General features: G+C 37.3%; 1 protein-coding gene across 2 annotated transcripts in view; it reads right to left on the bottom strand.

Annotated features, from left to right (window-relative positions):
- SEPSECS (Sep (O-phosphoserine) tRNA:Sec (selenocysteine) tRNA synthase) overlaps positions 1-25,924 on the bottom strand; it is a 37,044-nt gene extending 11,120 nt beyond the window's left edge. Inside the window, exons 1-8 of one of the 2 annotated variants that reach the window (XM_017866725.1) lie at positions 25,598-25,924; positions 24,283-24,437; positions 22,197-22,315; positions 21,707-21,865; positions 20,676-20,829; positions 17,641-17,743; positions 10,378-10,507; positions 10,156-10,247 (exon numbers count right to left, since the gene is read on the bottom strand). In XM_017866725.1, the coding sequence (XP_017722214.1) occupies positions 10,156-10,247; positions 10,378-10,507; positions 17,641-17,743; positions 20,676-20,829; positions 21,707-21,865; positions 22,197-22,315; positions 24,283-24,437; positions 25,598-25,711 (1,026 nt within the window). In that variant the 5' untranslated portion in view covers positions 25,712-25,924. Of the gene's footprint in view, positions 1-10,155; positions 10,248-10,377; positions 10,508-17,640; positions 17,744-20,675; positions 20,830-21,706; positions 21,866-22,196; positions 22,316-24,282; positions 24,438-24,773; positions 24,899-25,597 lie in introns of those variants that run through there. The other variant, XM_017866729.1, reaches the window with a different exon arrangement.
- Positions 25,925-26,706: the final 782 nt, after the last annotated feature.

Raw genomic sequence — 26,706 nt, 5'->3', positions numbered from 1 at the left:
TTAGCTCACAAATTCTAGCCACCGAGCAGCCATAGTGCTGTTATTCTTCTTCCACTTATCCAATTTAGCAGATATTTGCAACAATAAATGATTACCTGCCTTCCCTGTTCAGCAAAGCAGTCTTCTAAAAGGAAAGCTAAATGGAATAATGATCTTCTCTAGAAGCGAAACAGAAGTGAGGATAAACTTCTAAGACCATAGACTTTCTTTCTGCATAGACAAACTGAAAGATACGGCCCTACGTTTTAACCCCTTTTTTTAAAAGGGGTTAAATTCATGGTTATTTCTCCCCTCAGTGAAGCAAATGTGTTGATCAGGAAGGGGATAAGGGCAAAGAGGCTCAATTCACACACAGAGCTCCACTCTCTCTGATCCTTTCACACTTCAAAAAAGAAAGCTTAAGAAGGAATGGCTTCAAGCTGAGTTCTTGTCTGCCACTACCGTGAAAAAGATAAAGCCTTTTCTGAAGAGATAAAGCTAGATGAAATAACCTCTAAAAATATCATTGTGGTGAATAAGGGCATAGAATGAAAAAAATCCTAAGTTTTCTACTAACATTCCTTTTTTTAGTACACAATAACACCAATAATATAAAAAGGAGCTCTCAGTGATGGTATATAAATAGCTCTAGCTGGAGCAAAATAGCTTTGCCTCAGCTTCTCCAGAGCTGAACCAATAAACTATCATGATTAAATTTTCACAGTTCAAAACCAAGTCCATTTAAACAAAAGAGGCCCTTACTTCTGCAACAAATCCAATAAAAAAACAATATTTATGCTACATATATGCAATTATGGTTTATGGAGGACATCCACATTTTTCAACAGAAAAACTTGCCTACTGAATGAAGTTATTAAAAAAGCAAACTTTAACTTACAATGACAGAGTTCTCAAATGGGCATCTTAATACTTTGAAAATTACTCCTAGAGATATTCTCTCTTATAAATTATAAACACAGAATTTTAAATAAAACCAATTAGTACATTAGAGAGCCTTTGGGATTTTACATACCTCCACTAGATAGAGTGGGAGGGTCACAAGATCACCATCTTTATGGCTCAGACGCCTAGCACAGAGCAAGTGATCACTCCCTCAACAATGGATGAGTGACTGGAAGTAGTGAGAAGAGAGTAGTAAGACGGAAAGCGCAGAGACTTTAGCATCACACAGACCTGGGTTTCAATGGCAATTCTGGTACTTATATGTGGTACTTGGGTGAGTACTTAACTCCTCTGGGCCTCAATAATTTTATCTGCAAAATGGGGATAATTCCTACCTCATACACTTGCTCTGGGTATTACGGGAAATAATAAATACAATGAATCAAGCACAGTTTCTGGCATACAGCAGAGACATTCATAAAAATGTTAGCTCCCCACCCACCTATTTTTCCCCTAGCCTAAAAGAGTTTTCAGGATAAAACTAAAGTTAGCTAGCAGGACTCCTACAGACACATGATAATACACTGTAGCTATAATCCTGTTCTTGTCCTGCTCCTGTTTATTCTACTCTACTCCATGTATCTAGATAAAAGGAAAAGAACAAAGTTCTGAATGTTACAAAGAGAGTTACCTCCTGACATCTGAGATGAAGGCATCCAATTCATGAATACTACTCCAACATAAAATTTCTCCCATAAAGTGTTTACCCAGTGATAATAAAGAACAAAATCCCAATGAAACTGAGCTGCCTGCTGGATTCATTCACTAGCTGAGCTACAATTCCTGCAGGTCATCCTCAAAGGAGGTGGATTTTCACTCATGCTAAGCAAAATGTACACATGTATGGGTCTTTGGAATCAATCATATACAAGTTGTCAAAACTCTTAAAGTCAAAAACCTAAATGTCACAAGACAGAACAATGAAGACATAACAGAAATTCCAAAAAGATGACAAAATCTCTAAAATCAACAATTCCAAAATCTTAAGGTTAGAAAAGTGCTTCTTCTGCTAAGCAGGAAGTACAATGCCTATTACATACAACAGGTAATCACCATTCCTTTTCACAAGTTTTCGACTATATCCATATAGTTGAATATTTAGATAAATGTTTCTATAAGAACATAGAAATATACAGTAGATTATTCCCTTAAAAAAAAAAAAAAAAAGGCTGGGTCCAATATGGACATCTGTCTGCTTCAGTATTTACCAACTGTCGGTCATCCATCCATCCATTCATGTTATCTTTGAAATAGTAGACTAGTGGGTATGTTTCTTTTGGTTTGTTACCTGCCTTGTGAAACAACAAGCAATGGGGAAAGGATTCCCTATTTAATAAACGGTGCTGGGAAAACTGGCTGGTCATATGCAGAAACTTGAAACTGAAACCCTTCCTTTCACTTTATACAAAAATTAATTCAAGATGGATTAAAGACTTAAATGTAAAACCCCAAATTATAAAAACCATAGAAGAAAATCTAGACAATACCATATAGGACATTGGCACAGGCAAAAATTTCAAGACGAAAATGTCAAAAGCAATTGCAACAAAAGCAAACATTGAAAAATGTGATTTAATTAAACTAAAGAGCTACTGCACAGCAAAAGAAACTATCATCAGAGTGAACTGACAACCCACAGAATGGGAAAAAAATTTTGCAACTTATCCATCTGACAAAGGTCTAATATCCAGAGTCTACAATGAACTTAAACAAATTTACAAGAAAAAAAATCGAATGACCCCATTAAAAACTGGGCAAAGGACATGAACAGACACTCCTCAAAAGAAGACATCCATACAACCAACAAACATATGAAAAAAAGCTCAACATCACTGATCATGAGAGAAATGCAAATCAAAACCACAATGAGATACCATCTCATGCCAATCAGAATGGTGATTATTAAAAAGTCAAGAAACAACAGATGCTGGCAAGGTTGCAGAGAAATAGGAACACTTTTACACTGTTGGTGGAAATGTAAATTAGTTCAACCATTGTGGAAAACAGCATTGGGATTCTTCAAAGATCTAGAACCAGAAATGCCATTCGATCCAGCAATCCCATTACTGGATATATATCCAAAAGAATATAAATTATTCTATTATAAAGATACATGCACACATATGTTCAATGTAGCACTATTCACAATAGCAAAGACATGGAATCAACCCAAATGCTCATCAATGATAGACTGGATAAAGAAAATGTGGCATATCTACACCACGGAATACTATGCAGCCTTAAAAAGAGATGACATCATGTCCTTTGCAGGGACATGGATGCAGCTGGACGACTATCCTTAGAAAACTAAAGCAGGAACAGAAAACCAAATTCTGCATGGTCTCACCCTAAGTGGGAGCTGAACAATGAGAACACACGAACACTGGGAGTGGAATACTACACACTGGGGCCTGTCAGACGGGTGCAGGGAGAGGGAGAGCATTAGAAAAAATAGCTAATGCGTGCTGGGCTTAATACTTACGTGATGGGTTGACAGGTGCAGCAAACCACCATGGCACACGTTTACCTATGTAACAAACCTGCATGTCCTGTACATGTACCCCAGAACCTAAAATAAATTTTTTTTAAATCTTAAAAGTTACTATCTATATAATAAAGTATACTTTTAAAACGACTTATAACTTTGTATAATGGTCTTATTGTTAGAGTTATAATATATTCTATTTATTTGGTTTAAAAATAAACTTAGGCCTGTAATCCCAACACTTTGGGAGGCCAAGGCAGGAGAATGGCTTCAGTCCAGGAGTTTGAGACCAGCCTAGGCAACATGGCAAGACCCTATCTCTACTTAAAAATAAAATTAATTAATTAATTTATTTATTTATAATTTTAGCCAAATCTGAGGAGTGCTCAACATAAAACAAAAAGCAGCTAAGAAAAAAGAAAAAAAAATCTAAGAAAAAAAGACTACAAAAGATCAGAAATAAATACAGATAACTAATGTTCTATTTCCAAGTTTTGGTATTTGGGATATTTATGCATTCCATCTCAAATGCCATAAAATATTATCCACCTATGTGTGTTAAAATGCTATGACACTGTATGTTTCCTCTCCAAGTTTCTGTTATATATACAAGTGACCTACGTGCCCCAAAACAAAGGGTATCAAACATGAATCTGCACCAAAATTCATTAGGAAAATTTTGTTAAAAATACAGTTGTCTAAGCCCTCCTTCTGACCTAATGCATCTGAATCTATCCTAAAGGAAAGCTAATTTTATAAAGTGACTCAAAACATAAACTCTCAAATAACTGCAAAGTACTCGGCTTTCTAGACTCAGTTTAAAACACCCTTTCATAGTTCTATAGTTGTACTAGCCATCAGTACTACCTTAGGACCGCACCACGAATGTCAATGAATAAATGCACTGTCTTTTCTCCAGGGAGATTTTACCTGATCCTTCCAGAGCTGGAGTAGGTGTCCCAGCTGGGTTTGGTAATAGATGCTCTCACACACTCTGCTTTCCTTTCATAATTCTCATCAGATTTGTAACTATTTAATATCTAGATTTCCTCCCAAAACTGTAATTTCCATGGAGGTAAAGACTAAGTCAATCTTGTTTGTGGATTTAGCTTTAGGGCCTGCACACAAATATTTGTTTGAATGAATAAACGAACAAGCAGGGGCCAATACTGTTTTTAAAAAAGGAATCAGATTATAAAGGATCAGATTTTGGTAGGCTAAGGAGTTTGAACTTTGTCTTGTAGGCAACCAGAACCAAAGCAAAAGAACTTGAAGAGTTGTGTCTTTTTTTTTTCTTTTTTTTTGAGATAGAGTCTTCCTCTGTTGTCAGGCTGGAGTGCAGTGGCACGATCTCGGCTCAGTGCAACCTCCGCCTCCCAGGTTCAAGTGATTCTCATGCCTCAGCCTCCTGAGTAGCTGGGACTACAGATGTATGCCACCACACCCAGCTAATTTTTGTATTTTTAGTAAAGACAGGGTTTCACCATGTTGGCCAGGATGGTCTTGATCTTTTGACCTTGTGATCTGCCCACCTCGGCCTCCGAAAGTTGTGTCTTTAGAATATTAACTTGGCACTGTTCTACAATGTGACAAATTAGAGTAGACCAAGGTGGGGGAACAGGTGAAGTGTGAGTAAATTATTGTAACCATCAAGTGTGATGTGTTAAGGACTTAAATTAGGGAGGGGTAGCAGTGGAAATGGAAAGAAATGAATGTTGGAAACACTGTGAAGGACTTAATGATATAAGGGCTTAAGGTATAAAAGGAATCAAAAGTATCAGCATTAGAAAGTTTATAACAGAGAAAGGAATTTACTGCTTCATCTCACAGCCCAGTCCACAAGCAGGCATGGCTGGATAGAGTCTCAAATGACTTAATTCTGTTTTCCTTCTTATAGTCCCTAGTGTTGAGAAGTCTCTCTTGGCATGGCTAGAAATATGGCAGCTGACAATTGTAAGATTATATCCTTACAGCTTACTATCTGCAAAGCAAGAGGTCCTGTCTCTAAAGGATCAATCAAATCTACTGGAAGGATACTATCTCCACATGCCTGTGAACCAGGCTAGCCAGATCATCTGCCCAACCTATGAAAGAGGAGGAAGGGACACTGTAATTGACAGACTCAACAGGACCACCTGGAGTCAGGGAGGAGCAGTTCTCCAATGACAGCGATTATGCACAAGTAAAAAAACATATTATCCTCTCTAAAATATAACTGAGCTTTTTTGGCCAGAGTAGCTAGATTTATTCACTGTTTTTGTCTCCTTTAGATATCAGTAGACCCATATCTTGAGATTTACAGACATATAAACAGCACTATAGCCACCAGGCTAGATTATCATCTATATTTAAAAAGGCAAGTAGAATTTAGAAGTTAAGACAGAGAACAGGAGACCCAATTGCCTAGATTTCAGTCCATATTCCACAATTCACCTCATACAAATCTCGATTTCCTATGAAAATGAGGATAACAATATCTCGTAAGAATATTTTGAGGATTAAATGTATACATAAAAATGTACTTAGAAGAGTGCCTTCCACATAGTAAGTGCTCAGTATTACGTGTAATTATTTCATATGTATATAAATGTATAAGGACGTATATGGTATTTGTATAAACACAAACCTGGCATGGAAAGAGTATGTTAAGAACGAATTTTACATGAAACCTTTCTAACCAATGGTCAAATCTTAATGCTTACCCTACTGGACCTACCAGTGCCATTAGTTATGCTAATCGCTCCCTCCTCCTCAATACAGTTTGAAAATATTTGAAAAAAAAAATTACATCTGTGCTGAATATGCAGTTTTTCTCGTCATTATTTCCCAAACAATCCAGTATAAAAACTACTTATATAACATTTACATTGTATTCAGTATTACAAGCAATCTAGAGTTGATTTAAGGAATACAGGAGGATGTGCATAATTTATATGAAAATACTATGTCATTTTATATATGGGACTTGAGCATCTACAGATTTTGGCATCTGAGTGATACCAAGGGATGACTTAGGACACCATTCTTGGTCTTCCTCCTAACTGAATGTTCCTTCTAAGTCTCCTTTGCTGGTTGCTTTTCTCAGACCTCTTAATGCTATAGTGCCCAGAGCTCAGTCCTTATACCTCTTTTCTGTTTAGACTTACTCTCTTGCAATCTCATCTAGTCTCTTGCCCAATTAACTCCCAGATTTTTATTTCCAGCCCAGTTCTCTCTCAATCCTAGACTTGTATATCCTACTCTCTACTTTGCAACTCTATCTTAAGGTCAATTCAAATTCAATTTTGTCCAAAACTGAACTCCTAGTCTTCCCCCAAAACTTATAGCTTCCCCATCATAGCTAATGGCTGTTCCATCCTTCCAATTGCTCAGGTCAAAAATCTCAGAGTTATTCTTTACTTTTCTCTACCATCCATCAGGAACTCCTACTCGCTCAATCTTCAACACAAACCTAGACTCTAACCACTTCTTACTACCTCCATTGCCACCATCTAGCTCCCAGCCAATATCACTTCTTAACCACTATAAAAGGCTCCTAACAGGTATCCATCCAGCTTCTGCCTTTGCCCCCCAATCTATTATCAAAACAGCAATCAATGTGAGCATTCAAAGCATGTCAGATCATTCTACTCAATTCAAACCTCCAGTGGTTCCCTATTTCAGTCAGAGTATGAGGCACGGACCTTACGGTGGCCTAAAAGGCCCCACATGATCAGCCCCACCCTCATTACCACCCTGACCTCAACTCCCACAGTTCTCCTCCTTGCTCTTTTTGCTGCAGCCATAATGGCCTCCTTGCTGCTTCTCAAATACACAAGGTCCACATCTGGCCTAGAGTCCTGATACTGGCTTTCTGCCTGAAACGCACTTCACCATCATATGTGTATACTCCCCTCAAACTTCAAGTTCACTGAAATGTCAGGGTATTGGGCTAGGCATGAAGGCTCACACATGTAATCCCAGCACTCTAGGAGGCCAAGGCAGGTGGATAACATGAGGTCAGGGGTTCAAGACCAGCTGGCCAACATGGCAAAACCCTGTCTCTACTAAAAATACAAAAACTAGCCGGGTATGGTGCCACATGCCGGTAATCCCAGCTACTCAGGAGTCTGAGGTGGGAGGATCTCTTGAACACAGGAGGCAGAGGTTGCAGTGAGCCAAGATCACGCCACTGTACTCCAGTCTGGTGGAGAGACTCTGTCTTTAAAAAAAAAAAAATACAGTCACCTTCTCAACGAGCCCTGCCCTAACCACTATATTTAAAAATCAGTTCCCACTACCACCTCATCATCCCAAATTCTCCTTAATCTTGCTTTTTACCATAGCATTTATCACCTTCAAGCAAACTTTGTAATTTCTGTATTATGTTGCCTGTTTATTGCTGGTTTCCCCCATAGGCAATGTGTGCTCCCCAAAAGCAAGTATCTTTATCTACTGTATTGACTGCTATATCTATCTATATCTATATGCCTGACACATTACATGTGGTCAATAAATACACAGTAAGTTAAATATTTACTCAATGAATCTTATCCCACATTCAACTCTACCTTTGCATTTCCATACTTTAGACTCCGCTATTTAAAATGGGCTTATTCAGATGCAGGGCGGAAACCCAAGACAGCTTGATAAGGGTAAAAATGGGTATGAGGTAACATGAAACTGAAGAGACCATTGTGTTAAAAAGAGAAACTCAAATTTACAAAATGTCTAATTTATATTACCAATATGCCTTATACTGGATTACTAAATTACAGGCCAGTTCTCATGATTACTATGTCCAGAGTCCAGAAAGTAACTCTTTTAAGAAATATTCCAGAGTCTTTTAAAACTAAAAGTGGCCTGAGATGTCAATTGTGTCTTTCACAAATGAAATGGGGAAATAAAATCTTTAAAACTTTTCCAGGACGCAATGACTAGTTATAGCAGAGCTAAGAACCACTGGCATCTGAAACAACTAAACTCTCATATAAGCAGATGACAGAGTTTCCTCATCTATAGAGAGTTGTCATCTGACATATGGATCTGGTTCCTTGAAAGATTTGCCACAGTCTTCTCTTGGCTACAACAATCTACGACCATGAATGATTACAATTTGGAGTTCATAAAACCAGAGTTTTATTCTTATTGTATAAAAATTCATTGTCAGACTTCCTGAAGTGTAATTCATTCACATATAGTAAAATTCGGGGTGTCTGTTTTTTTAGTGCCCACTTCTTTGAATTTTGACAAATGTATACAGTCATGAAACCACTACCACTATCATGACATAAAACGTTTCATCACCCTAAAAAGTTCCCTCCCCAATCCCTAGCCTTTAGCAACCATTAATCTTTCTTCTTTCCTTATATTTTTTACCTTTTCCAGGATGGCATATAAATGAAACTGTACAATATGTAGCCTTTTCAGTCTGGCTTCTTTCACATAGCATAATGCATTTGAAAGTCATTATCTTATTGCATATTTCGGTACATTAGCCATTCTAAAACGTGTGTAGTGGTATTTCATTGTGGTTTTAAATTTGCATTTCCCTAATTACTAATAACATTGAGCATCTTTTCCTATATCACACAGATCTTAAGAAATGTCCTCACAATTAAACAATTACTTTCCCATGGAATGAATTAGTAGGGGAAGGCGGACCGGGGTAAAACAGAGCACAAGATTTTTAAACTTGTTATGTATTCATCCTAAGGCTATGAGAAGATCTATGAGATAATACATATGAAAATGCTTTAGAATATATAAAGTACTATTATAAATATAAGGGACTACAATTGTTATTAAGTGCTGGAAAGTTATCAGATTTAAAAACTGCACCAGAGGATTCACTCTCTCCCTGATAGAAAATGAATAAAACACTGCCTGCCCTATCTATACGATCTCTGTCTTTTGGAGGTGTCCTGAATTAAGCAAGCTGTGTTGGAGATAAAGTCCTGTTTTCAAGCATAAGTGTAACTTCTTTTCACAACCAATATAACCAATGAGTTCAGCATTCAACAGTGACAAGAAATAGGTCGGGAGCGGTGGCTCACGCCTGTAATCCCAGCACTCTGGGAGGTTGAGGCGGGTGGATCACGAGGTCAGGAGTTGGAGACCAGCCTGGCCAATTTTTAGTCTCTACTAAAAATACAAAAAATTACGCGCCTGTAATCCCAGCTACTCGGGAGGCTGAGGCAGGAGAATTGATTGAACCCAGGAGGTGGAGATTGCAGTGAGCCAAGATTGTGCCATTGCACTCCAGCCCAAGACTCCTCTCAAAAAAAAAAAAAGACAAAAGATAAATTTACTATTTTAGTATAAAAAGATAGAGCTAACTTCTGACCTGGTTCTTCCTCCTGTGACTGACATCTCACCCCTAAACAATTTTCACGTTTCTAAAAACTAAAAGGATGACTTGTCCATTTGTCTTTTAAGAGCTTCCGCCTTTAAGTGATAAATGAATTGAATTTTACTGAATAAGAGTCCCTAATGCAGGAGTTTCTAAAAAGTAAATAAATAAAAGTAAAATCACCTAACCAAGATTCCTCGTAATATCTGGATAGACAGGCTGACAAAAACTAATAGGAAACTGAATAACAGATCTGAATAAATCGATCTGAATAAATAGTGTCGGACCATACTAGATGTCTCCCTCCCAATGCAAGAAACCAATAGGCAGAAACATCAATGATTTGGAGCACGGTTCTAGTCGAGAGTGTTATCTGATAACTGAAGGGAAAGCTTACCTTTCTTTCTTTTAGTAGCTTTTTGTAGCCATTTGATCCAAGTGACAATAAAGTAATAAGCACATCTAAAGAAGGTGAAGCTGAAGCTCTTCCTGAAATAAGAAGGATAAGTTACATTAAGAAGATGGGGGGGTAGCTATGGAAATTAAGATTTATTACAGTAGCCTATGTACAAATGGATTTTTGTTAGTTACTTTTCTGAAAAGCAACTTATTTATTTACCTGGATACATCTTGCTGATTTCCTGAATGAAGGAATCATTAAAGCCAGCAATTATAGCGCCACCTACTGGAACCATAAAATTTTTGTCCAAGCTCTGAACAAAAGCATCTATTCTACCAACTCGAGCTCCCTAGAATCAATACAGTATTACATATTAGTTGCTAGGAAAACAGACAACTGCTATTAACAAATAAATACCACAACAAAAAATTATAACTATTTGAGTTAATTAATATATTAGCCTGATTTAACCATTTCACGATATATACATGCATCAAAACATCAAATTGTACACCGTAAAATACACAATTTTGTCAACTCTACCTCAGAATAAAATAAACACCATTAAAACAACGCACAGAAAACCAATTGAAAATTTTATTTTATTTTCTTTGTAATAGTGCCAAGAAAACGTTTTAAGTATTAAACCAAAATTTTAATGGTGCTGCTTATATATGGAACTTTAAGCTTACAACGTGCTTTCACACATAAATCATTTAATCTTCACAACAACTCTGTGAGGCAAGCATGGTTTCAGTATCAGCTCAGGTGGGAACTTTAATGAGACAAAATTTTACACCTTAAAATTTGATAAGAAAGAATGGATTCGGCCGGGCACGGTGGCTCACGCCTGTTATCCCAGCACTTTGGGAGGCCAAGGCGGGCGGATCATGAGGTCAGGAGATCGACATCATCCTGGCTAACACGGTGAAACCCCATCTCTACTAAAAAAACAAAAAATTAGCCAGCTGTGGCGGCATGCACCTGTAGTTCCAGCTACTCGGGAGGCTGAGGCAAGAGAATGGCGTGAACCCAGGAGGCAGAGCTTGCACTGAGCCGAGATCTTGCCACTGCACTCCAGCCTGGGCGACAGAGCGAGACTCCATCTCAAAAAAAAAGAGAACGGATTCATCCCATTCATCTCATCTGTGCTCCTTTTTGACAACAAATGTCTACAATGGGTTCTATAACTATTAAGTGGTTTTAAACACCCTCTGTAAGTTCGAGGGTGGCCACCATAACCTAAGGGACTATAGCCATCCGAGTTGCCAAACAGTTAATTATACGTGTGCCTCTCTTTAATGCTTGCACAATCAACTACCTGTATGACCATTTTAAGCACTCAGATAACAAAAAAGAAATGCAAAGTTTTACTTTTAACATCACTTAACGGAAATTTTATTTGTATACTCTTGGCAAGTTTAGAAACAATGTTTCTACATAACTCATGCTCCCTAATATTGGAAACTTAGATGACTTCATTCCACTGCAAATGAACTTCCAGTGAAAATCTAATATTCTGGTGAAAACTGAATACTTACCTACTAGAAATGTAAAACTAAGTTCGGTCCTCGTCCAACACAGTCTATGACCTTCTGTCTAATGTGCTTCAATTTTCTCCTCTTAAAAATAGAGATACTATCTAAATTACAACTAAGATAGTCTTTTCCTTTATCTGTAGCCACAGATTTTCAATCTGTATTCACAATCTGCATTCCTATTAATATTATAACCATATTTGACCTTCACTTTCACACCTTTCTATCTGAGGGAGAATAGAAGGAGCAGATAGCTGGCCTAATCTAAGAGTCCAGATCCAGGCAACAGGTGGAAGCAGCTGAAGCAGGGAAGAGGAGCAGCTGCTCTGGAGGCCATTATACAACTGTTCAAATCTTAACCTTCCTCTTCCTCTTCTAATTTCCTAATAAACCATGATCAGAGAAAATCTCACCATATCACAGGAAAACAGAGAGACGCATATAAGACTAACAGAATAAAAAAAAAAAAAAAAAAAAAAAAAAAAACACTGGAAAACATGCGAAGTAGCCAGCACATAAAAATAAGTGGAACAGTGAGAGTTGCCTTTGTATTAATATTTTAGTACTGCCCAAGGCCTCCTGAGAGAACCACGAACCTAAATTGGAAGCAGAAATACTAGAGGAATCAGTGCACCAGACTTTGTTAGAACCCTTCCATCACTAAAACACAGAAAGCATTTAAAAAGCAGCACATTCTATGGCAAGAAAACAAACAGGCCAGACCCAATCTCAGAAATGGTACAGAGCCCCCTTTTTTCAGCTACATCTAAGTCACCAGTACATGCTCTAAAATCCACTCTCAAAATCCATCTGAATAAAAGCATTTATTACCACCTTCACGACTACCACCCTGGCCAAAGCCACAAACAAATCTCATATGAGTTGCTGCAACAGTTCACTCTTGCCTCCCTACAGTCTATTTCCCACATAGCATGTCGTTCTTTCCTGCTTGAAATCCTTCCATGGCCAATGATCACACCAAGAATAAAATCCCAAACCCTTAACACACCTCAAAGCTCTACAACCACTGTTCACCTTGTTCATTATGGTTCAGCCATACTGGCCTCCTTACTATTTCTCACATTCCAAGCACACTCCTCCCTCAGAGTCTTGGCTATTAGCTTCTGTCTAGAGTCTCTCTCTCTCTAGAGAGCTGCAAAGCCTCCTCCTTCATGTCATTCAGAGCTCCATTCACATGTACTTCTTGAAGAGCGCTTCCTAGATCACTCCATCTAATGACATCCATCCTCCCCAAATACCAGAGCATTTATCCAAGACTTGTCATACTCAAGGTTTACTCTCTGCTTTCCCACAAAAAATAGAATGCTCCATGAGGGTTCAAGATTTTGTCGCATTCACTACTTCATCTCCAGTTCCTACCCTGGTGCCTGGTACACAAGTAGGAACCCAGAAAGTATGCTTTTTGGTTGTTTGTTTGTTTGAGACGGAATCTTGCTCTGTTGCCCAGGCTGAAGTGCAGTGGCCGGATCTCAGCTCACTGCAAGCTCCGCCTCCCAGGTTCACGCCATTCTCCTGCCTCAGCCTCCCGAGTAGCTGGGACTACAGGCGCCCGCCACCTCGCCCGGCTATTTTTTTGTATTTTTTAGTAGAGACGGGGTTTCACCGTGTTAGCCAAGATGGTCTCGATCTCCCGACCTCGTGATCCGCCCGTCTCAGCCTCCCAAAGTGCTGGGATTACAGGCTTGAGCCACCGCGACCGGCCTAAGTATTTGTTAAATGAAGAGGCAATTAGGTTTGTGAATAAACAGTAGTAATACCTACTTCTCTCAAATTCTTAATAGGCAAAGTTGCCGCTTCCCACACTTTTGGAGCTTTACAATCTATTCTGACTCAAAATAATTAGTCTTATACACATACTTTTGTGACTCTACTATATCCCTCTCCATTAATCTATCTTAACATCCATAATACATGAATCTCTTAAATTCATTTTAGTAAATATAAACAAAAATATAGGTTATTCAAAACTAATTTCCCTGGGGGGGGCTACATGAGCATACAGAATACTCTATAGGCTCAGCATTAAGCCATTCTAGGGTCTCACCTTAAAATAAAAAAGTTAACAACATAATGTTAAAACAATAAAATAAAAAAATTTTATAGTTTTCCTTCATTGATTGATTATTGCAATATTATTTCTCAACTAATACTTACAGTATTAGTACTTCAGTACTTTGTTTTTTAAAAGAAAAATGGGACTTTGGAGTCGCACTGAACTAGATGGGCTATTTTGTAGCTATAGGACCTTGGGCAAGTCACTTAATCCCACTTATTTTATTTCTCCATGTGCAGAATGGGAATAAGAAGTACACTTAAATTGTCAGGATTCAGTTAATAACTTTAAAAGCCTAGTAGGATGCCTGACACATGGAAAGTGTGTAGTAAATGGTATATATCAACAATAAGGACTATTGAGGTGAATTAAAGCTAACTTTAATTTTTTAAAATGTCATGAAACAGCAACCTGCACTCAACAAGACTCAAGTATTCATTTGATTTAAATCAACAGTGCCACAACCTCTTTTGGTGAAGGCCAATTTGGGAAAAATAGAATGTTTATATATTTGCTTTTTTTGTTTTAAAGAAATGTCCATTTTAGTAAGTTCTAATGCTCAATAGCACAGTACAGTGACTATAACAACGCAATTGTATATTTCAAAATACCTAGAAGAGAGGATGTGAAATGTTCCCAACACAAAAGGAGGTAATAAACGCCAGGTAATGGATAGCCTAAATACTCTGACTTAATCATCCCACAATCTGTACATGTATCAAAATATCATATGCACTCCATAAATATATCTAAATATTATGTATCAAAGAAATTTTTTAAAGAAATATCAACTTCAGAAGGTAATACATTATCTGCAACAATATCTGCATTTAAAAGTTTATTCACCCATCTTATAGTTTTATTTTTTGGTTAAAATTTTAGTACAACCACCTCCCAAATGCAGAGAGGTAATGACAAAGCAGAGTATTAGGGATATGCAACTCCAAGGGCACCCTTCTTATTGTATTCTGGAGCTCTTTTTGTTTTAGGCGGAGTCTCGCTCTGTCACCCAGGCTGGGTACAGTGGCACTATCTCGGCTCACTGCAAGCTCCGCCTCCTGGGTTCATCCCATTCTCCTGACTCGGCCTCCCAAGTAGCTGGGACTACAAGTACAAACCACCACACCACCCAGATAATTTTTTTTTTTAATTTTAGTTTTGTAGAGATGGAGTCTCGCTTTGTTGCCCAGGGAGGTCTCAAACTCCTGGCTTCAAGTGATCCACAAGCTTCAGCCTTCCAAAGTGCTGGAATTACAGAGATGAGTCACCACACCCAGCCTCTTTTAGTTTTAACGTCTTCAAGTGCATCACCAAATTTTCTAGTATTTAAAAATATGTTGTATCATTAAAATGATCATTATGAAAACTTTATAGGCATCTGAAGGGTACAGAAATATAACACTAAAAAAATTAAATGTACACAATGAATATAACTACGTAAAACAATATGCATACAAAAGAGAAAAGTAAATACATAGATTGTTAAGGATATTTGTTAGGGTAATAGCGTTATGAGTGATCTTCTACTCCTTCCTCATTTTCCTAAACTTTTAGTAATGCTGATGGTATTTGACTTTTAAAAGAAGAGAAGCTGCTAAAATTACAGAGAAGAAGAGCAAGGGGAAAGGGAAAGGAGGAATAAAATCAATCACTGAAATAAAATGTTTTTCAAGATTTCCGGTGTAGAAAATAGTACACCCTTCCTCTATGACTATACAAATTAGATACAACCAGTCTAGAATAAGTGAAGAAGCCTTAAAAAGTTAAGGAATAACGAAAAGAAATACCAAGGAAATGGTAAACAGTCTTTCTCTAAAGGTTTTAAGAAATCCCGACACACCATGCCTACAACCCACTCCACCTCTGGACTTGCTACATAAATTAATCCATTTCCTTAATGGTTTAAGCCAACTTGAGTTGGGTTTCTGTTACTTGCTGCCAATGACATCCTAACTGATATAAAGTTGAGTAAAGAAATTAAGCAAATCAGCGATTACTACTTCATATAAACCACATTTATGTAAAAGATGATACTAGTATACGAAAAATAACATAGAAGACAAAAAAATGTACTAGATAGTATCTATTGTGCTTCAGAGCATTTACCATATTGGAGCAGGCCACAGGTAATCTGTGAATAACTTATGCCCACATAACACAAATCACATAAACTGAATGCGTATATTAACATCATTATGCACACAAACTATGTAGTCCATATCATACATGCATAAATACAATAATTCATTTATTCACTGACTTTGTTCAGTAACCAGTTATTAATTGTCCATTGTACCAGATACTGTCTTAAGTATTGAGGGCACAGCAGTGAACAAAACAAAGTTCTATCCCAACAGAACCTTAACTGTAATTACTGTCAATAACAAACATTATATCAAATGGTGATAAGTGTTCTGGAGAAAAATAGCAAGAAGCCATCAATAATAAGAAACATCATTATTTTATATGTCACTACGTAAAAAAAAAAACATTGCCTATTAACGTTGTAAGACACCACTGATTATAAGACATCACAATTTCAGATGTCAAAATGTAGAGCACTGCATCTTAAAATCAATGAACATGGTAAAAAAGCAAAAAGAGGGATAGAAAACGCTAGCAAGGGCTGGGCACAGTGGCTCACACCTGTAATCCAAGTACTTTGGGGGGCAGAGGTGGGAGGCTGGCTTGAGCCCAGGAGTTTGAGACCAGCCTGGGCCACATGACAAAATCCCATTTCTAGAAAAAATACAACAAGTTGGCTGAGTGTGATAGCGCACACCTGTGGTCCCAGCTACCTGGGAGGCTAACGTAGGAGGATGACTTGAGCGTGGGAGGTTAGGCTGCAGTGAACTGTGGTTGCACCACTGCACTCCAACCTGGACAACAGAGTGACACCCTATCTCAAAAAAACAAAAAAGTAGAAAACGCTAGTGAGGAAGGGGGAGGTGTTAGATAGGGTTTGACATGTTTGGCAAAACTGAGTATGTATATTAACAAAATTATGCACACAAACTATATAGCCTGTATCATACACGCATAAATAAATACAATATTTCATTTATTCGTTCACTTTGTCCAGTAACCAGTTATTGATTGTCAATAATGACAATCATTGATAGAGTTTCTGAGGAAGTCTCACTGACGAAAAGAAAACTACGCAACTCTCTAGAAGAGCAATCCAGTGAGTGGGATGAGCAAGAGCAAAGGCCTGGAAGTGCAAGCATGTGACAAAATGGAAAAAAAGTAAGGCAGCAAGGGTGGTTGGAGCACAGCAAGCAAAAGGAAAGCAGAAAATGAAATCAGCAAATCAGCAAAGGCCTGAATACATAAAGCCTTGCAGGCCATAGTTCTTACAAGTGACATGGGAAACAAAGACATACTTTCAAAAGTAGAACCTCAAACAAATGACCAGGATCCAGCTGATGCTTTAAAAAAAAATACAAAAATCTGCCAATTCCACAGCTATATACTAGAATGTTTATAAATGAAGTCACTTCTAGTCTAAGATAATAAGGTACAATAATTCCTTATATACAGAATAAATCACATATTTTTAAAAATGATATAATCCAGTATATTAGAAAAATGAGAATCCTGGTAATGAAACAGTCTCAGAAAGTTAAAAGCTAAACTACTAAAGTATTTCTATGTTGATTCTAGCCTACCAAAGCTGTCAGTCCAATTACCACCACAGTACCAAAGAATAATGACTTTTATTGAGATTATCAGATGTAAGTTCCTAACACAACCTGAAGCAGATGGTCATAAATAACTGTTTTTACTGTATCAGATTGCAAGAAAAAGTAAGAATCCTATAATATGTTAAAATGAATTTTTCCTTGACATATATATTTCAAACTCTCTTACCTGCTGAATGAGGTGCATACACTTTGAAGACTGCACTCCATAAGCATTATTGACTATATGTGGAATGCCATAATTAGCACAAATCACAGCCAGTTCTTCTAATCTATAAACATAAATATTCAATAGAAAGACATACTCACACTGTGCTTTATAAATGCTAGTGCAGAAACTTTTTAAAAAATTTAATAGTTACCCTTAATGTACACCAAGGGAAAAAAAATGACAAACACTGAAATTTCTACTGCAGTATTTTGACATGTAATACAGCAGCTTGGAAATACAGAGCAAGCTCTTTTGAATAAACCTTAAAAGGCTTTTAAATTAATGTTATCAATATATGAAAAAAATACAAAATTTATGTAGATGGTAAATCATTTTAAAATTAAAATTCCCTAAATAGAAAGCCAGAAGATTTATTTATAATGACCCCTCACAAGGTGGTATGCTCTTTTTTTTCACTTTTGTTTGCTTACCATACCGAAGCTAGTATCTGCAAAATAATTAGCATATCTGGAATCTTAAGAAATCTTACATTAAACATCTCATAAAATAAAAAATGCATACTCAAATAGACGTTAATGTATTAAAAAATACAGAACATTAAAATGTGTCATTACCAAAATAACTAACATTTTCCAACAACTTGGATACTGAGGAATCTTTTAAATAGCTCCTGGTTTTAAATCCACCCTTATCTACTCCTACTTTTTCATTTTACACCTCTCATATTAATCTGAGTCTAACTTTATGCAAAGTAAGGTAACAAATTTCAGTGGCAGCATAATAAATAGATGTTCTTTCACAAAGCCAAATACTTCTTGTGACTGAGCTCATCTTTAATAGAAATGTCTTCATGCTATGAAACTAAAACTAAATCCGATGTTTTAGTAAAACCATTAAAAGTTTTCTTTCTAAAGTATAAAGAATTTGAAAGCATTTTTATACAAGTAAAGTCCTTTTTGACAGGATATATTTCAAATACACAGTCTGAATTACCGATTTATGCATAATACATGTACTATTTCTAGTAGATGTCATTAATATATTTTTAACTGTAAGTAGGAACACCATTATGTTCATCTGTTACAAGTTTTCTTTTTTTTATCCAGTTTGCCTCTGACCAAAAACAAGTTATCAATTTGCTTCTTATGAATTAAAAACTCATTTTATCACTCATTTTCACAAACCCTACAAATTGATACAGAAATCCTTTTTGTTACTTCAAATGAATCAGATGATGTTTTTAACAAAATAGACCTTCTGGGATACACACAAGTATTTTCTTCATAAAATAAAAGGCACTTTCATATGTGTGTGTTCTAATGAAAATATTCCTTAATAAAAAACTTTGAAAATAAGGCTCCATAACATTAAGCTCTATTTTTAAAAGAAAAAAAATAAATAACTTGAGAGTACTTTTAAATAATCTGAATTACTTAAATCTGTTAATGGTTAGGGTGTGTTTAAAAAACAAATGTATTAAATGAAAGGAGAAGCAGAAAAAATATTTTTCATATGTATCAAATTGTTTTCTAACTTAGAAGCCAATTTAATGTGTTTATCAGTTAGAAGAAATAATACCCTTCTTTTTTGCAACATTTCTCTTAAGTGAATTTCCTCTACTTTTGTCTAATTAACTAACAAAACAAAATGTATACTGTACCCAAAAGGAATACTGTACCCAAATGTATACTGTACTATAAAGGAATGAAGCTTGATGTAAAAAAAATCAAAATGTAGTTTTAAAATTTAATAAAGTCAGAAATTCAAACATTACTGTGCACCACCTTCTTCCTAAACTTCACTCTCATTCAGAAATATTCATTACACAACAGTGACAAACAAGAATTTTTCTGACTGATAAAAAGCTTTATTAAATTTTTTCTAAAGGAGATAATACGGGTAAAACACTTAACACTGTGCCAGGCATACTATAAACATTCAAAAGACGTTAGTCATAATGAAACAAAAGCAAAGTATCCACAAGGATAAATAATCCAACTAATACAAATATCCATCAGATGTTTTGCAAAATGTGATTTCTATCACATTAAAAATTTTATATATATCAAAACCACCAATAAAGAACAATGTTTATTTAATATTTCAATATAAATTTGAAATCTGGTAAGTAATGAATAAACCACAGCAGCATATGCAAAGTAATCTTAAAATAGAGTTCACAGGCTCATGAATGTAGCAAGGTAAATTTTTAAGAGCATAGTTAAAAAATTGTCTCTTACAATCTGCCTATAAGATAACAAAAGCCAACATGGCATTCATTACTGCCAAATAATGTACTTCCATGAATTAAAACCAAGGTATAACTTGATGCTACAAGAAAAGCCCAAAGTCAATATAGTTCCTACGAATTATTACTTCTTCCATTCAAAATATTAAAATGAAACCAAAAAAAATTGTAGTCAAAAACAGAAATCTATATTACTAGACCTGAGCCTATTACATTTTCAGAATAAAATGTGTGGCTATCCTTTAGAAGAGTAAACCTTTGCTTTTCTTTCCTTTTGCTTTTATTTTCTTAAATATTTGTATTATTCTCAAAATGCAGACAATGACAACCACTATGCACACGTAAGTATACATCTGTTAATCTTCCAATTATAGAAATTTGAAAGTAAACAATCCTAAATTTTTAATTTATTAATACTGATGGCAATGAAAAGAAGTCAACTCAACATTTAGCTTACAAAAGAAACTTCCATTAAATAATAAGAAAAAACATGCTAAGAGATCAGAAACAGGACAAAGAACAAGAAAACAGAGACGGTCTGCATCTACTCAACTGATAAAGGGAGCTCCCCACCCTGTACTAGTTGTTTTCCCTTGTTCTATTTCAAATGGTTGTTTTCCCAAGCCATTACGCTATTTCTTCACAAGGTCAATCTATTCTCTTAGAACAGACCATTCACCTATTTATTATGAAGTGTTATTTAAGCATATTTGAGAATTAGTATATCGTATTTTATTTAAAAGACGGATAAACAGCTAAAGGACAATATCCACAAATCATTTACCTATCAGGCACCCTTGGAGCAAAACAGGATGTAGTAGAATGAATACACAGAATGTAATCAGGCCCAAGTTCCTGGACTTTAGCCTCTACTGCTTTCAGGTCTGTACGCAGCTCGTCACCTTCCAAAACATTTTCTATCACCACAGGCTCAAAACCTAACCAAACCAACCAGAAAAAAAATGTTAGGGTGAACTAAAATAAGGGAAGATCCTGAAACTCTAGGAAGCATGCTATTCTACACAAGAACTCTTAATATTTATTTTGGTAGATTAACCTTCCTCTGGTAATAAATACACAGCTCAGTACTGGTATTAGTCAAAGGCAGGTCAAAATAATGTGACGGATGACTACACAATTTTAGGACTATAAGTCTATTTAACACTAGGATATGACAAGAATGAATTCTAGAAAGTAAGGAAAACAAATGTTAGATATCTAGAGAAGTAATAACATGGACACTGATGACAAAAAGGATCACTTTAATCCAGTTCAATTTCAATCCACAGAAAAGTAAGTCCACTCATTCTCTGGCAATACTTCTGTTTTATTTTAAAGCTCACTTTATTTCAGAGATGGACATTAATAATAATACAATTCACTTGCTGAAACAAATCACACTCATCTACTCAATGCTAAAGAAAAACATAATAAATTTCAGCAGCCTAAGGATCACTGATCCATCGCATAGCCTACAAAACCCTCCTATGAAAACAAAATGTATACAGTAAATTTTGCATAAAGATAAAAAGTGCTTTTACATTTTCAATTAAAACAGCACACTTAACTAGTATATAAGCAAAGGCCCGGCAACAAATAATAATTATGGAACCATATATATTTAGGTATCCATAAACTTAAAAGTTGTATAAAGTAATACAAACATTAAATTTTGTCACATTTATTTTACCACAATTTTTTCTTTTAAAAAAGCAATAGGGAGCAGAGTTAGTTTATTTTTCATTTATCTTTATATAAGAAATTTGAATTTTCCAATTGTGATGTTTAAAACATTATACACAACACTTCTCTTACCTGCAGTGATCATGGATTTAAAGCAGGACTTCTGGTCTATCCGTGGCCATATAATATACTTTGCCTTTGGTCTTTTGTGTCGTAACGTTAAGAAACACAGAGTTAGACTCATGCCAGTTGCCATAGGAACTACAAAGCAGTTGGCTACTGTATGGACACCTACAAATAAGAAGCCAAACAGAAATCTGTTATCCCGCTAAGCACCCAGCATCCTTCTTGAGGAAATAATATATTTCGTCTATAAAATACTAAGAGTTGTAGCCCCAGTGCTTCTGTTTCTGAACTCACTCTTGGGAAGCTCAATGCCAAATTCAACTTCTGGGCTTATGGCTCTGATTTTCTATCTTATTCTAAGGACTTTTATTTTAGAAAAGTCTTTTCAAAAGTCACTCATACTCTTTTTGGAAAGGGGCAATAATAAGGAAATCATCAATAGTGTGTGTGTGTGTGTCCAGTCAGCCAAAAGCATTATGATTAAGATCGTACATACCAGCCAGCTTTATAATGTCCAGGACCAAAGAATTGGTAATTTTGTTCAAAAGGCTAGAGCCTGCAGCTTTTGGTTGCACAGCAGAAATATCACCCGATCGTCCAATGCCATGAATGAACCTAAGCAAAAAATGGGCCAAAAACTGGACAAATACATTCAGCATTCTAAGTAATACAACGTACAAATATGCAAATATAATAACCCAAAAAACACAGGAGCAATATCTGGCTGTTACAGATATATGTCACAAACTATTAACGATGTGGAACTCTCCTACTTAAACTGAAACAACTTCATCAATTATGCTGTGATAGCTAGTTTCCAATGACGGCCACCATCAATTATTTTTCTCCCTGTGCCCATATCCTACTCCCACACCAAGAGATGGAGTCTACTTCCTCTCCACTTGAATCTGGGCTGAACTTAGTGACTTGCTTGGCCAGGAAGAATCTAGCAGAAGTGACTGTGTGAAATTTTCATGCTAGGCAAACCTTCAGATAACTAAACTCTCAGCTAGTATCTGACTGCAACTACATGAGAGACCCGAAGCAATACTCACCCTGCTGAGCCCAGTGAATCCAAAAAACTATGAGAGGTAATAATAAGTAATTGTTTTAAGCCACTTAATTTTAGGGTGGTTTGTTCTGTAGCAGTAGAAAACTGAAATATATGAAACAATAAATTATCTTTTTTTTTTTCTTTTTGAGACGGAGTCTTGCTCTGTCGCCCAGGCTGGAGTGCAGTGGCCCGACCTCGGCTCACTGCAAGCTCTGCCTCCCAGGTTCCCGCTGTTCTCCTGCCTCAGCCTCCAGAGTGGCTGGGAATACAGGCGCCTGCCACCACGCCGGGCTAATTTTTTTGTATTTTTAGTAGAGACGGGTTTCACCTTGTTAGCTAGGATGCTCTGGATCTCCTGACCTCGTGATGTGCCCGCCTTGGCCTCCCAAAGTGCTGGGATTACAGGCATGAGCCAACGCGCCCAGCCAAATTATCTTTTTTCTTTCCTTTTCCCCTAATCACACAGTGGGCTAAGTTCCAATGATGGTTCAAATATTGCCTTAACTTTAAAAGAACTATGTGCTCCTACAAAATCAGTGTGCAAATCTACTCATTTTAAATTAGACGATATTATACATTGTTTAAAGATACTTCTCAATACTCTTTAAAATAAAAAACCCTTTTGTAACCTGAGTAATTTCTAATTGACAGTCAAATATATCATAAATTCTGTATAGGGGGATTATTGAAGAATACTAATGTACTTCCTCACCACTGAAATCTCATGTACAAAACATTTCTTACATGTATTATCAACCATGTTATCAGCAAACTGTTAACTGAAATTTTCATCCAAGTTAGGCATTATCATCAGTTTTGACTGCAGTGATTTTTACTGAAATACAAATTCTACTATGCCCAGGAAATTTTCATTATAATGTAAAAGCATGGAAGAGAGGAGTTTTATTTAAAAGAGTTTACACTTCACAGAAAGGTTAGTGCACAGAGCAATGAGTGATCATATTTGGAACTACCAATTAAATCATTATCAGAACTGATGAAAAGCTTTCTGCAATAATGCAAAAGAAAAAAGTCACTCAATAATCTAATACACCTTTCTCTGTATCTATTGCAACAGAGAGGTATTTATAAAATGGGATTCAATTTAAAACAAAGTTTAAAGTTCTAACTACAAACCATTCTTAAAAAAACAAAACAAAACAAAACACTGCCAATGTTAGAAAAGAAATATGGAAAACTATAAACAACCTTAATGGATTTTAAACTTTTACAACCAGATATGTTTATTAGGGTAACCATTCCTCAGAAAATGTATAGCCTGTGTTAGTCACCCAGAACCTGACGGGGTAACCCCCACATATTTTTACTCTATTGTCTTTGAAAAGCACCTGCTGAAATAAAATTGTTTCCATCTCCCTGTTGCATTTGGTTTACATATCCATTTGAGCAGGGAAAAAGTGGTTTACAAACAGACATTTGATAATCTAACAAAATGAAAACTACTGCCATTATTTTGAACCAAAAATAAATAAACGATATGTCTCCCATACTACTTAAAAAAAGATACCTGTAATGACGACGAGCAACTAATGAGGATGCCACTCTCCCTTCCCTTTCTCCCACACCACAATTGCCTAAGAAATTGTTGCTGTCCATGATTGCAAGTTCATGTAAAAAGAGTTCAAGTGTACTTTCATCCCAGCCATTCTCTGGACACTTGCCCTTAAAAAACAAACAAACAACAACAACAAAAAACTTATGATTATATTTAATAAAACTATCGTTCTCTAGAAGACTACAGGAATACATTTTCACTTTTTAATGTGTATTTTGCCATGCTCCTTGTTTTCTAAAATTCAGGCATAAATTCAGCACTATATAGAGACAGCAAGGAGATAAAAAATTTGTACATTTGATTACAACTATTTATAGATTTCGAGAAGTGATGATAAATGCATACAATGAGATTTACTCAGATATTTAAATTTCCGTAAGCTAAACTAATTTAATACCAATACACCACATCCCCAATGAAGATGCTTCAAACCAGGGCGTTACCATTGGGGCGGGAGGACGTGGAGAAGGGCGGCAGTTGTCAAACTTCAATGAAATATTGGCCAGGCTCGGTAGCTCAGGCCTGTAATCCAGCACTTTGAAAGGCCGAGAAGGGCGGATCACTTGAAGTCAGGACTTTGAGACCAGCCTGGCCAAAATGGTGAAACTCCGTCTCTACTAAAAATACAAACATTAGCCAGGCGTGGTGGCGGGCGCCGGTAGTCCCAGCTACTCGGGAGGCTGAGACAGGAGAATGGCGTGAACCCGGGAGGCGGAGGTTGCAGTGAGCCGAGATCGCGCCACTGCACTCCAGCCTGGGCGAAAGAGCGAGACTCTGTCTCAAAAAAACAAAACACAACAAAACTTTTAATGAAATTAAAATTCAGGAACGCTGGCAGGAGGCAGACCTGTGAGGGTCGGCAGAAACCTCGTGGTTCGAGTTAACATACAGTGGTCTACAAACTCCCTACGTGCTCTGGGTCGTTGAGCGTGGTGAAAGACGGAGGTGCGAACTTCGCTCTTTCCGCGAATAAACAAGTACACTGGGACTTTCCCTCACTTCCGCATCCCGCAGTTAGAAACAGCGGGACTCAAAACACCGACCCCAACAACCCCCTCCTAAGAACACCCTTTGGCTTTCACTGGCTTTGGCAAGGCTGAGAAGGCACAGACCGCAGTCGGTCAGCTAGGGCAAGCCAAGCTAAGGCAGACTTGGGACTAGTCTCAAGCAGCAAAGAGCTGCCGGTGGGGCGGCACCAGCGGGAACGGCGGGCGGAGCCAGAGCCCCGGGGTCGCGGCGGCTGGGGAGGGGACCGACAGCTCGGTACCTTCTCCAGAAGCAGCCGTATGAGGTGTTCATGCGAGCGGCGGGCCTCACAGCCCTGCCGCACGTAAGCTGGTGACACCAGCCGCTCGCCTGCCGCGAAGCTCTCGCGGTTCATGACAGCGGTGGCGACAGTGGCGAATAAGCGGGAGCACCAGCTCCACACGCCAGACTCACGACGGAACCAGAATGCAACTCGCCTCCTGGACTGTACGGCAGCGCCTTGGGACAAAAAAAACAAAAAACAAAAAACAAAAAAAAAAAAAACTTATCGCTCTTGCACATGCGCAGACCGTCTCAGATGGCGCTCCAGGAGGAAGTTGGCGTATTTGAGCATGCGCGAGGGAGTCCGCGCTTTTAGGTGACTTCAGGCAAAGGAGGTACTGAAATTAGCCCCGCCCCGCTGCAGCTGATTGGTCTGGTTAAACCCTGGTGTTCCTAGTGGGAACTTCAGGAAAGGATTTTGCACTTGTGCAGACCGGGCGAGCAGAGTGAGAACTAGGTAAGTGGGGTTTTCTAAGTTCTGTGTTCCAGTCCGATTGGATGGTTGAGATCTGTGCAGGGTCTGTGCTTCCGCCTTATTCAAACCGTTTGTCAGATGCCAGAACCTTCAATCTTTACTTTGATACGTTTCCACACTTATTACTGCCACACAACCCCATAGGAAATAGCAGTGCCCCACTCCTTTTCCCCTTTGCACTACTGAATGTTTAGCCATAGCACTTACCACTCACCACGTGACATCCCAGAAGTTTGTTTATACACACACGCACACGCACCCATGAATGTAAACTCTCTAACCTAACGGCAGGGCCTCGGTTTTTGCTGCGGTGCCCCCCTCCCCCGGGCACCTAAAACAGTGCCCAGAATAAAGTAGGGCCTAAAAAAAGAAATTGATATTGAATTAATGAATTAGTTTGACCATTCTGAAACTATCCCCAAGAACATTTTGTAAAATTGATTAAGGGGGAAAAAAAAATCCAACTAGGCTTACAGCTGCTGTTATTAAGCCAGTTTGCCGTATGGCCGACTTAATTGTATCTGGTTGATACTTAATACCCCCAGGAGAATGTGGAGCCTATCACAAGACTCTTCATTCTTTTTCTGCTCTAT

The sequence above is a fragment of the Rhinopithecus bieti genome, unplaced genomic scaffold, assembly GCF_001698545.2.
Source record: "Rhinopithecus bieti isolate Rb0 unplaced genomic scaffold, ASM169854v2 scaffold_1599, whole genome shotgun sequence".
NCBI lineage: Eukaryota > Metazoa > Chordata > Mammalia > Primates > Cercopithecidae > Rhinopithecus > Rhinopithecus bieti.
This window is presented reverse-complemented; position numbering and strand designations above follow the sequence as displayed.